The sequence below is a fragment of the Ammodytes marinus genome (assembly GCF_949987685.1).
Source record: "Ammodytes marinus genome assembly, chromosome: 22".
Taxonomy (NCBI): domain Eukaryota; kingdom Metazoa; phylum Chordata; class Actinopteri; order Uranoscopiformes; family Ammodytidae; genus Ammodytes; species Ammodytes marinus.
This window is the reverse complement of record NC_137226.1, coordinates 8,812,842-8,825,731: the sequence shown is the minus strand read 5'-3', so window position 1 is coordinate 8,825,731 and position 12,890 is coordinate 8,812,842. Positions and strand designations below refer to the sequence as shown.

Below are 12,890 nucleotides of genomic sequence, written 5' to 3'. Positions count from 1 at the left end.
CCTTCCTATTCAATACGTTTTAAAACTCATACACTCTGTGCGCCAAACTTTAAGTGAACATTCTCCAAAGGCTTCTTTACAAGCCCTGGTCTCACTATGATGGACAGAAACAAAACTGCTGTTTATAAATGTTACACAAGATAGCTTTTATGGCGGGTATTACCATAGAGAGGGCATTTACTATTCTATAACATCGGAATGATTCATATTTTTAAAGATGGTTATTAAATTGGCAAAGATACAGAATAAACCCCACATATGGCAAAGCAGCACAGCAGAAAATTCAGTAAATACAGGATTTCAAAAAACCTCAGCATTTCTTGAATTATACGCTCATTCAATTTTCTGTGCCGTCTGCTTTTTTCCAAGTAGGGAAACTCCGCTTCCTGTAGAGTTGTTGTTATTTTATGTCAGCAGTTTAGCCAACCTGAGCATGTGAGCAGCACTGAAGACCACATCAAACTCGGTGCCGTCCAACTCTGCGGCTCTCTCCGCCATCTCTGCCGCCTCGGCAAGACGAGACTGCTCCAGCAGGAACTGACCTTGAAAGTGGGGGAAGACAGAGGAAGTGCATATATTTCTAGGGGGTAGTAGAAGAAGTTCTGTACTCTAGTCAAGACTGAAATGTTTCAACAACTTACGGAAGTATAAGGATGTAATTTTGTACAGACGTTCATGGTCCTTGTGGGCCTGGCCCTTTTTAGTTTTTTGTGAAATATCTCTACTAATATTGGATAGATTTCCATGTCATTTGGCATTAGATGTTCAGGGCGTCAAGAGGATGAACACTAATTAATCCGGTGATGCCATGATCTTTCCTATAGTGTTCAGAATTTTCCTTTAACCACTAAAAATATCTCAATGTCTACTGGCTGGATTCCCACAGAAATCCATGGTTCCTCCCTAATGAGGCCTAATGACTTGTGTGATCATAGGCCCACCATGATGATGACACTTGGTTTTAATTGAAATGTCGTCGTTGATTGAAGTTCTTTTTAAGATAGGTCTATGTCCACCTCAGGATGAACTGCGATATCTTGCAGATCCCCGATATTTTTCCTCTAGGACCATCATCAGGTCACAATTTGATAATCAAAAAAAGTTAACATGCTAAAATAAATCGGTAAACATCATACAAGCTCAAAATTCAGCATGTAATCATTGTAAGCATGTTAGCATGATATAGATTATTTTGTGTCTAAGTACAGACCTTCATACTCTTTGTCTTGTTAACCTAACCAAATAGATGTTTTTTTTTTGCTATGACTCCAAAATTTTGGATTTGTTATCATGGTGTAGCAAACTAATAGAAGCGATTTTGATGGGAAAGCTTGGACAGAAGCTCTGACATCCAAAGACAAAACTTGAGGGAAACAAAGAAAGATGCATCGAGGAAGCGAAAGAGAAAAGTGCCACAGGATATGCGACAAGGAGGCAGAGACGGCTGGAGAAAAGTGAGACAGGGAAAGGATTGACGTTTTGCCTGGCGACATTTGACAACACAGACAAGAAGGATGTGTTTCATGCGTTTCTCGTGGGAGTCCTGCCACCTGGTGCTGCACCCACAAGTGCCGACTCAGTGGCTATAAATGAACAGCCAAGCCGGGGCCACAGATGTTACTGAGTGTAGGAAGAGGGGGATGTGGGGAGAGTTCATTGAGGTGCGGTTCTTTTGCCTTTTCTCGTATTGAAAACAAGACATCAAAAATGCCATATAAAACCGGGTCGCATGAGGGACAGTTGCATTAAAATGTGTTACTGTGAACAATGGCAGGAAAAGGGGGCCTTGTCCTGACTATCCCCTGTGTCTTTACTTCCTTGCACTCTCACAAGTTTGTCTTTGTGTACGCATCCGTTGTGTTTTTAATGCGGACAGATATCATCACTCCTTACGCACTCACATGAAGCTCATCCAGAGAACCCAGGATAAGTATAAAGCAGCCAGACTTGAGATAAAGGAGGGACCAACCCAAATAAACATCACCTATAGCAAGACGCTACAAGATACCATTGAGGAAAGCAAAATAGCCAGATAGGCAGGTTTGGAGAAAACGAGTGTAAGGGGGGAAACAGCTTGGTCCAAAGACAGCAAAGCACCCCTCGCCAGGGACCAAGCCAAAACTAGAACCCCAAAGATATCCAGTGCAGAGAAAGCACCAGGAGGAATGGAGGGAGATAAGGAAGAGGAGAAAGGGGAGAAGGAACAATGGCACTTTCAGCCAGACGGGACAGATTTCATTTCCTATGAATATCCTGGAGATAGCGACGTGGAGCAGCGTGAAGCTTATTCTGCGAAAACAGATATGGAATACTCCGTCAACAGCAGAACAAGGCAGAAAGTGGGTATCATGTTTTACTCTCCGTTACGAATGGTAAACATTGTACTCCGATCCTGTATCCTGGCTCAGATAAACACAGCACACATGTTCATTGTATGCTTGTTTTGCACCATATGCAAAAACTTCAGACGGCTCCAATGCTGCCAGCGGCCGAAAACAGTTACTGTGGTGCAGGGATTTCTAAAACACGTCCGTTTATTTTCGGGGAAAAGGATAAAAACAGTCAGGGTATTTGACACTTCCCAAATGATTACCACACTGGTTTGATTCTTTCCAAGAAACCCTATCAGGTTACACAAGCTGCAAGCTTGGACACGGGTTGGTTTACAACACAAATTGCAATAGGAGCTGGAATATTTAATGACTCTTAAGTCTAAGGGGTACACTACACAGTTTGGGTCTCAGATAAAAGCTCCTACCTAATAATCATCATGAGCACAGCTTACCGCAGCAAAGCCTGACTCTTACAGTAATGCCTTTGGTTGAGGTTTGGATTATAGGAATATTAAAGTTGGTAGGAAAAGCACTTCAAATGATCCTTTCATAGCTCTGGCAACCACATCTTTTTTTTTTAAGATATTTTTTTGGCATTTTTATGCTTTATTGATAGTGTAGATACAGAGTTGAAATGGGGCAGAGAGGGGAGTGACATGCAGAGAACGACCGCGGGCTGGAATCGAACCCGGGTCCGCTGCTGGCCGAGGCCCATGGGGGGGACGCCCTACCAACTGAGCTAAGGGCGCCCCCTTAACCACAGAGACATTTTTGAGGACAGTAGCATCCATATGTTTGAGTCTGAACCCTTTTGATATCTCTTCTTACCATAGTGCATGTAGCAGTTTCCTTTAGTTGGGTCTAGTTGAATAGCTCTCAGATAGTACTTCTCTGCTTCTGTCTTCTGACCCTAAAGGGAAAAGGAAGGATATTATTGATTACACCTGACACTTAATGCATGTTTAATTTTTGTGAGGTGGTAGGCAGCTGAGTCTGTGGTTTAAAATTTGAATAAATTAGAAGCATTTGCATACTGTATAGTTGGATGTATTGTCACAAATGTATTCAAAGACACATAGCTACAAAAATCCGTTGGATTTGATCGGCTATTTCAATTTTTAGTAGCACTGACATCAGTTGACTCAAGAAGGTAACCCTGCTGTTAAGTTGTAGCAGGAAGCGGACGCTCATAAAGAACAAAGTATCCCACACTTAACCTTTTTAAAGGAAATCCTCCAAGGTGTAAATGCGCTTACCTGCAACCAAATAGATATTGCTTCTGGGTACATGAGGCTCAACTTTTTGTTTCATCCCTCAGCGCTAATTACTTCCATATTGCCAACGGACTCGCGCCACAAGAATTAAGAAGATTGGCCCTATTAGGTTTGCGTCATTAGCCATTTCCTATGCCCGCAAATGGCTCCAAATGAATGAGCTAAAATATCTCGGGCCTGGGTGGCTTATTTCCCATTTACTCTGACTCTTTTGTCTTTATATTCAATTGAACCCTCTCCAATCAGCCATCTGTCAGAAGTGGAAGTAGAGTGGCTGACTCCAGTGAGGTTGGAGCGAATCATTATTTAGCAACCATACCAAATGGTGTGCAGTAATCTTAAACACTTTTACTGTATGTGTTTCTGTTGGTGGTTAGCATGTATGTGTAAATGTACATGTTAGTTAAATTCTTAAATCAGCATAGTGACCACCATCTTTTCCCTAATGCACACCACACCCTTCTGACTCAAGCAAGAGATATCTGAGCAGAAGCAGGGCTCTAAGGTTACTCTAGACTTACTGGAGGCACTTTGACCTTGGGAGAAATACAGCAAATTAGTGGCTTTAGGAGATGCACTTTTGCAATTTGCTGTGGGAAATAGATGGGTACAAGACTATCAGGTTCCTGATTTACTTTTAAGGGATGGGGCAGAGGGTCACTTTGAAAGTGTAGTAGCACATGAGCAACACACTCTAACTTTCAGGGATATGAAAACAGGCACAACAGCACATGTTGGGGTGAACCACGGTGCAAGGCTTCGGTTTGACCTTTCCTCCCCATGTCTGAATCGTCGATTGACTCCAGCGGAACGGCCAAAAAAATTAGCCGATGGAGTGATTCAATGAGGAAGCAGAGTAATTGCATTATAAGCCTGTCCACTGGCCTATTGTCCGGGGTCCATCCAATCTCCTGTTTCTAAAGCCCCTGTAGTGGTGGAGGGGGGCCTCTCCATGAGTTAGGGCCATGCTTAGATCTGGAGGACTGAGCCTGAGGGAGCGCAGCAGATGTCCTGCCGCACTGAGTGACTCTAATATGAACCTTTGATTTAGGTGTATGTGTGTGTGTGTTTGAGTGCTTATATCTTTAAATCTTTCCACAAAGAGCGGAAATGATCAGAATTGAAGTCAAAAGCAGCTGCAAGTTTGTAACACACTGCAGGTTGCTTGTGTCTTCACTCAGCAGAGAAGGTTGTGAAAGGGAGGAGGGTCAAACATCTCAAGAGAGATTACACAGTTTAAACCCCCGCACCTTGACCTGACTCAGCTGTGAACACATCAACAATGTGTTTTTTGTTTTCATGGAATGGAAGAGGTGGTAGTCAAGGGGAGGGGAAAGTTGGGCAAACTTCAGCGTCATTGATGCCGGCCAACACACAAATGTATATGAGATACAGTAAACGTAATGCAACACACGCACACACTGGAACTCATCCAAACACAGATGGGTAGCTTACCTCCACACCAGACAAACTCCCAATGTCTGTGACCTTCAGACATGAACTCAAACAGACACTATATGAGCCGTTTTTTTAAAGCAATTTGGCATTTATCGTAACATTTCTGCCTTAATTTATTCTTTCACACCATGCAGTCCTCTTCTCATTGGACTGGAAGTGCTGGAGTTCAAACTCCAAGATGTGTCATGATTTCTCTTGTTGGCCTTTTTATCAGGGGAGATGAGTTGGTTCAGCACGCGACTTTCAAAGTTGGAAGCTCATAAGAATTATCGCAGCTCTTCAGGCTCTGGAGAGGAATCGATGCATTCGCTTTGCAATGATGTCCAATAAGTCAGTCAATATGCATAATTCATCACCTAACTCCGGCACTTCATGTCCGACTTAATTAACTCTGCCAGGTAGTTAACCACCGCAATCGTTACAAAGATAATGCTTCAGCTCACCTCAGTGTGTGTGTGTGTGTGTGTGTGTGTGTGTGTGTGTTTGCGCCTGTGTGTGTGTGTGTGTGTTTGCGCCTGACTTACAATGATGGACAGTAGTTTGCCATATGTAAGGTGGGCAGGGATATGGTCAGGTTTGGTCTTAAGGGACTCTCTGTACCAGTGGCTTGCTTCCTCCAGCCTGTTCAACCTCATGTAGGCCTCTCCTGAAACACATTACAGATCAGGAATCAGGTTAGATTATTTTAGGTTAATAATGATTTTTTTATTTTCATGGCTTTTATCCTCTTTAACAAAACATTTGCATCCCTGGCATATTTGTTTAAATAAAAGATATCAGTCAAGAATATTATCACTAAATGCAAAAATATTTTACAGCTCACCCATACATTATTGTTTTTACGAGTGTCACTCACATTTCCTTTCAATTAATGAATGAAATAAGACGGTTTTACTCATTACTTTTCGGCACGCTAGTTACTGTCAGAATGTTAAGTTTCATCTAGATAGGCAATTTATTTAATTTAAGAATGATTTAATGACCAAGACGTTTTGTCAAGGACAAATAGTCAACAGCCCTCATGGTTTATGGCTTGAGCAGATCTTGGCAGTGTGCAGAGTCGGGTGTCTGAGTCTGCTGAGGTGTACAAACCATAGACTGTATAGGTACTAACCACTAGAAGCACCACCTGTTATATATATGTAATATGCGGCCTCCTGGTCACCCCAGTGTTTGGACCCTAGTACACCTGCTCGCAGGTCTGGTTTATATATGTTAACATACCCTGGGAACGTAGATTAAAAGTGAGTACTAAGTTCACAATGCTTCTCAAACAAATTGCTCATATCTAATGTTTTTGGTGTAGGAGAAATAAACTGCCTTGAACTCTCATCCTTAGGGTCAACATTACTCACATGCTGAATAAATACATGAGTAATTACAGTTTTCTCTAAAGGAATAACTGTTGTCTTTAAAACTTTGAGATTTAGTTTGATCTGACAAAATTCTGTTGGCCCCAGGGGGTTAAATGACATCAGTTTTAACAAAGAATTCCCTGGACATCAAATGAACATAAACACTGCCTTCCTTCTACCCGTCCCTCCACCTGAAAAAACACACCCCCTTACTCTCATTTAGCTTGTCCGAGGGACGTTTCACAGACATCTCCCTGCAATCCCAACTATGCCGTCAGGATGAGCTTCCAATAATGTAATTAGTAGTGCAATAATAAAGAGAGGGATGTGATGGATTGCAGGGATTAGCCTCAATCCTCTCTAAGAGGACACAACGTCTGTGCACACATGTGTGATGATAGTGTTGGAATCAAACAGGTGGGTCAAGTCCTCTGAAGGTTTTCTTTGGCATTGCCTTTTCATCAATTAGTTAAGTTCTGTTCAAAACACAGATACAATCTCAAATGGAAACAAACATGTAAAATTCACCAATAGAAGCTGGAGCCAAACTTTGTCCCTGGATGACACAGTATTACTCATATCCAGAAACAATCATGACGTTCTTAATATTTCAAATTGCATGCAGTGGTTATGTTACATCAAAATACTAATTAACATTCCAAAGCAGTGTTTTTTTTTTAAATCCTTCGGTTTTCAGTTTCTGCATTCCAACAAGAGATTCAGGGTGAAACAGGCTCCAACAGCAACTTACCCATCATGTTGAAAAGGCTGTGTGGTGCAAACTGTCTGGGCATTTTCTGTACCGCCTCCTTATAAATAGACAAGGCCTCCTGCAGTCGAGGGAAAAGGCTTAACTTAGCAAGGACAGTTTATTTTGTTGCATCAGCATAATACAGGCCTTGTTACTGATTAGGGACCTTATTTTGTGCAAACTGATTTTGCTAACGACATAGTTTCCTGTTCAGTTACTAAATGGTAAGTGGTATTATATTAAGTAAACAAAGGACAAGCAAAAACGACAAGTATATATATACATGGGTTCTTTTTTTAGCACAAACTAGGCGTACTAACCTCCTGCTGGCCCTGTTCATGGAGCAGTTTTCCCAGGTTGTACAGGCAGCTGGTGACGGAGCTCTTGTGGGCGTGGGGGTCTTTCAGGTTCTCATCTGGAATGTCGGCACAAGTCAGAAAGGTGCGTTTGGCCTCCTCCAGGTTTCCCTGGTTCATCAGGATTATTCCTGTGTTCAAGTAGGCCGCTGTGAGATGGAGGAGAAAATTTATTTAAATGGAAAAACCTGCCTTACCAATGTAAAGAAATTCCAAACAGGGTCAGAAACGGCTGTCAGTCACACATCAGATTCATTAAAAAAGGTATTTTAATAGTCAGAGTAACCTTCAATAACAACAAATGTTAATACAGTCAGCTAGTGAACATAATAATTTGAATTTTTTTGATATGATTATACATGTTTTTATTCTGATTGAGTATTTTATGAGTAGAGACGACATGGAATGTCTACAAATATAATTGGGGAAGAAGGAAAAGCAATAATATAGCCAGAAGGAAACCAAGGGGTCCAAGGCAAATAAAACTACTATGAGAAAAAGTAAGTGAGATAAATAGAAATAAATGAGGCTGAAATATTAGGATAGGGCAGGGTTGAATTTAACCAAGCCGTCTGGAAAAATCTGTCCTTGGTACAGTAAAAGACGGACCCTCATTTCACATGCGAGCACTCAAGTGTGAGATTGAATCTCATCATTTCGCAGCCTTAATATGGCCCCTTTCAAATCACCATGTGGCAGTGGGGGGAAATCTAATTCAGCATTGAAAGTGGACCATGATGGTGATCCAATAACAGACCCCTTAGCACACATCGAATTAATACAAACACGGGCAAAATGAGAACATCTAATTTCCGATAACTCCTACCTGTAGCATGACCACTCCAGTCTTCATGTTTCAGCTAGGAAATAATAATCTTTTCTCAGTTTTTTTTAAATAGTTTACTTACATGCCAGCGTTGGCCGACTCCCAATGGCCAGTTTGTAATAATACAACGCTTCGGAAAAACGTTCACTCTCCTGCAGCAGCAAGCCACTAAGAGACAACAACAAAAAGACAAAAATGTGAGACATTTTTACAAGACCATACACTGCAGACAGAGGATTTGTCTTGTTATTCTATATCTGTGATGTTAAAGTAAGCTTTACCCCAAAATTACAGCACGTCAAATTGATGGGGCCCCTGTGGGTGAAGGCAAAGAAACAAAAACAACACAAACCGTAGCAGCCTCTGTATCCATTACTCAATCCACCAACCCTTCACCCCAATATACCCAACCATCCATCATACTCAAACAGCACCACCATCATTTAGTTTTTCCCTTGTCCCTGTGTCACTGTGCCAGCTTTGTGACACCCGTAACTTGAATAGGGAAAAGAGAAGTGGAGAGAAAAAAAAGTGTGAGCTTGAGAGCAGAATACCTGTGTCTGCTGCTATGAGGTTTTGGCTCCTTTGACACCTTGTGTTGCAGGATTGGAAGTGTTCTCCCACCGACCTTGCAAAACCACGACTAATCAAATCAGTCGCAGAAGGTACAAAGAGCCACACACAAAGTTATTTCCTCTTTGTTACGCTCTTGCATCACGCGCAGTCGTGCATCTGGCTCGCTTCTTTCCTCCTGTATTAGATCTATTCTTGTTCAAGTTATTCCTGTCTGTCTGTCTCTCTGTCTTTGGCTCTTCTACCTTCTCCCTTTTATTTTTATGCCAATACGATCTCGAGTGATGTACTGTATGGGAGGAATCGTTTGTGTCAAGACATAGCAAACAGGATGGATGGGGGAACGGGCGTCTTTTCAACACTCACAGGTTATACAGCATATCAGCCATGTTCCCTCGGTGGTGCAGAGCGTTTCGGTACGCCTTCTCCGCCTCAGCCATCTTGCCCTGGTTTTTCAGGACGTTCCCCAGGTTTCCCCAGGCTGCAAGGACATGTGTCAGAAAAAACACAATGTTGGTATACATTTTAAAATGTTATTATTGCCGTCAATTTGCCCAAATAAACTATTATCAGTTTAATTGAATAACAAACAATCAGTAAGGCCTTTGTTTAGCTGTGCACATAGTTATATTGCATATGTTCATGTTAAGTGAAGGTCCAACAATGGCACTGTCAACACATGCTAACATAGGCTTAGTATAAAATTAGCACAGGTACAATAAAGACGAGGCTTTAAATCGTTGAATTGACTCATTAATATCAGTTGTATCTAAATATTGCCATCATATGCTACTAGTTCAACCAGGCCAAGTACATTTTAGCAACCATATTTCTGGTTTCTGATAGTATTCATGAAATGTTGTGTTTATTCGCTTATGAATCAAATTTTTTCATTTGTGTGACGACAGATGTGCTTGCATTTTTATACTCTCTGCTACTAGATTTGAGTCAGTGCTGGGAAAAGTATTGCGGTTTCATACCCATCCCTGGTGATGACTGGTTTCTTTCTCTTACCTTTAGCAGGATTTGCACTAATCCCAGACTTGTAGAGATTCTCCTCATTGCTCCAGTCCCTGTTTCTTTGAACAGTTCTGATCCCATTCAGCAGCACTAGTCCCGTACAGAGACACAGCAGTAAGGCCTTGCAGCCTTTAGTCCTCTGTCTGACATACAATGTTCTTGCACCAGCAGCAACCAGTAAACAAAAGCCTATACTGGGGATATACAGTACCCTCTCTGCAATAACAAAACCTACATAAAAGAACAGGTTAGTGGCTGGAATAAAAGGCAATGACATGATGCCTAATGAAAACAGGACTAGGTTTTCTGTAGGGGGCAGGGACGTCCGTGAAAGACAATGGTGGAGTCCAACTGACCCGTTCAGGGTGTTCTTTGGCGGCCAATGGTCGGTGTTATGGTTTGTGTCAGGGGTATGGTAACCATTCCCATTAGTGATTGATTTCCCATTAGTGACATATGCTTTTCCATTGGTCTCCTTGGCTTTGGAGGTGGAGCCATGAAGGCCAAACAAAGCTAGGAGGATAAATCCACCGTAAAAGGCAACAGTGTGAAGGTTCCTCCAGTCAGTCAAGGACCGGACCAATGGCACAGCATCCATGGACCAATCGAAACTGAGCTTGTCGGGGCATAGCAGGAGCCAGGTGTTGGCGGCGGGAAGGTGAAAGAACGTTAGCGTTCTAGTGAGAAGATCGGGCGAGTCAGCCGCAGGGTTGTCAGAGTTGGAGAAGTTGGGGGGCTTATTGCCCATCCAGTAGAGGCGAGCCGACAGAAGAATCACTCCCCAGGAAGCCAGCACACAGAGGCTCAGCAAAACACTGACATTCCTTTTCTGAAAGAGAGGGGGGAAAACATATTAAAGAAAAAAACACCTAAATCAACATTCCAGTCTAGAAGAGCTTTGTCAAAACCACAATATTGTGTTCGTGTTCCAGAGCACCTGAACCGTTTTTTATTTTAGAAGGCTATTTTTATACCTGCCAAGTTATTCAAGATCTGGATCAGAGCTGAATCAGAGCAGCAATGGTCTTATAAATATGAGAAAAGGATGTTCCAGTTTGTTCAGATGTTAAGATTGACATGTATTATCCCACTGTTATACAGATAGAAAGAGAAGCTATTCTAGGCTAATCTCTGGAATGTTTTTGATAGCTGCCTGGGCCATAAACCACACTCATGCACAATCATACAGTCCTTTGTAACAATATCATTGTTCTTAAAAATAAAATGCAGCAGAGCCAGAAACAACACTCCTCTGTTTACATGACAATATTGAGAAATTATATAAACTGGAGAAAGACACATGGATATCTGGACAGCTGTGCCCTGTCATGGATGTCACTTTCGCCCAGCAACAATTTTGCATTTAATTTTCCAACGTTTAATTAGGGGCAATGGGGGAAAATCCATAATCACAGAAAAGAGAAAAATGAACTTACTATGTAAAGATTTTCCATAATGTTCCACATTTATTAAAACCACACTCCCCTCAGTACTACTGAACTACTAAACTTTGGATTAAATTTGAAGCATGAGACGCTTTTTTCTTAAGTCTTTCCTTGTTGCCTGTGAGGATTGCTGTGAGTGTGACTGGTAATCAGCTTAGGGCTCATTGTGTCGGCATGTAGATGCTGTTTACATCTCATAAGAGCATTATTCTGCAGCATGATCACCATTGGGGTCCTCTATGTCACGCTTCACCTTTAAACAAACTCACACACCAAATGGCCTTAATAAACTTAAAATAATAATGGCTGTATTGACACTTTCTGGGATGGTATTACAGAGGGCATTTGGTTGGTAGGTCTTTGAAAGAAAGAAGCTAGAAAATCTTTCTTTGATGCATTAAATACATTTAAAGTCAGAGACAGGAACTACAGTATGTAATGCTGACCAGGGCCAATAGTGTAATTCATTTCAGTTGCTTCATGATGGGCTGTGTTGGTGTCTTTGAGTTAGGTGCTTTGTTAACAGTGACAAATACATGACAATTCATAAGACCCTCATCCTAAACCTATTGACCTTTGATTTCTGGCTAGATGAAATTTGTGGGTGATAGCAGGGACACAAATGGAAAAGTGCGATTTTGACATTTCTGTCAATGGTGTCAGATATCTCTTAACGCCATGTTTTTGACAAGACAGAGTAAATCTGATTTCATCAAACACTGATTAAACTGGAACGTCATACAGGCAAAGACTTATTGACAGGGACAGCCTGGCGCAGTCCTGACTGAAAAGTGCTTTTTATTCCTCCAGGAGTGTACCTTGTGAACTAAATAGGATGTAACATCATGAGTGATGATTGCAAAGATGCTGCTCATTTCCTATTTTCTGAGGCCATTTATTACTTCTGAGCACCAGTGTAATATGAACTCCATTTGAACCTTTCCAAGGGGGAATTTGAGCTGTGTGTGTGCTGTGCATGCTTACATGCTGTTGTGCTGTTTAGATTTTCGAGTATTACTGCGCAGGAGAGGAGGAGTTTACATATTGGTGATCTAGTAGGTCTGTTATAAGCAATGGCTTTCATTTGAGTGATTATCGCCATTGTAGCCTAAATAACTCAAAGTGTAGCTCTACTTGGGGTTATCTCTTAAATGAGTTAACTCTACCTAAGCAATAATTTAGGCTTCCTGTACCATCTGCTTTAAATGAATTGCAAAATCGATAGATAAAGCTCTTCTCTTTTAACTACACAGGGAAAAAAGAACAAGCTCTCATTGATATCATTATCATTAATACATCTTAGAAGCAAATTATTCCCTCTCTTGCGATGAGCAATGCTTGAAGGAAGCTCCTTTGTGTGCTTTTGTGAACAACAATGCGAAACACAAGTTATCCCTAACAAACCCGTGTTTGGATTAGAATAAGAGGTTTAGCGTTGACTCAAGTGACCTACTGGCTCCAGTTCAGCTGTAGATTTCTCCAAATCTGAAATGGAAAAA

The 12,890-nt window shown here is 41.5% G+C and overlaps 1 protein-coding gene across 1 annotated transcript in view; it reads right to left on the bottom strand.

Annotated features, from left to right (window-relative positions):
- tmtc2a (transmembrane O-mannosyltransferase targeting cadherins 2a) overlaps positions 1-12,890 on the bottom strand; it is a 54,698-nt gene that overhangs the window by 7,772 nt on the left and 34,036 nt on the right. Inside the window, exons 3-10 of the mRNA XM_080051205.1 lie at positions 9,941-10,775; positions 9,293-9,407; positions 8,436-8,521; positions 7,492-7,676; positions 7,172-7,250; positions 5,590-5,711; positions 3,162-3,243; positions 428-542 (exon numbers count right to left, since the gene is read on the bottom strand). Coding sequence (XP_079907331.1) covers positions 428-542; positions 3,162-3,243; positions 5,590-5,711; positions 7,172-7,250; positions 7,492-7,676; positions 8,436-8,521; positions 9,293-9,407; positions 9,941-10,775 — 1,619 coding nt within the window. The remainder of the gene's footprint in view (positions 1-427; positions 543-3,161; positions 3,244-5,589; positions 5,712-7,171; positions 7,251-7,491; positions 7,677-8,435; positions 8,522-9,292; positions 9,408-9,940; positions 10,776-12,890) is intronic.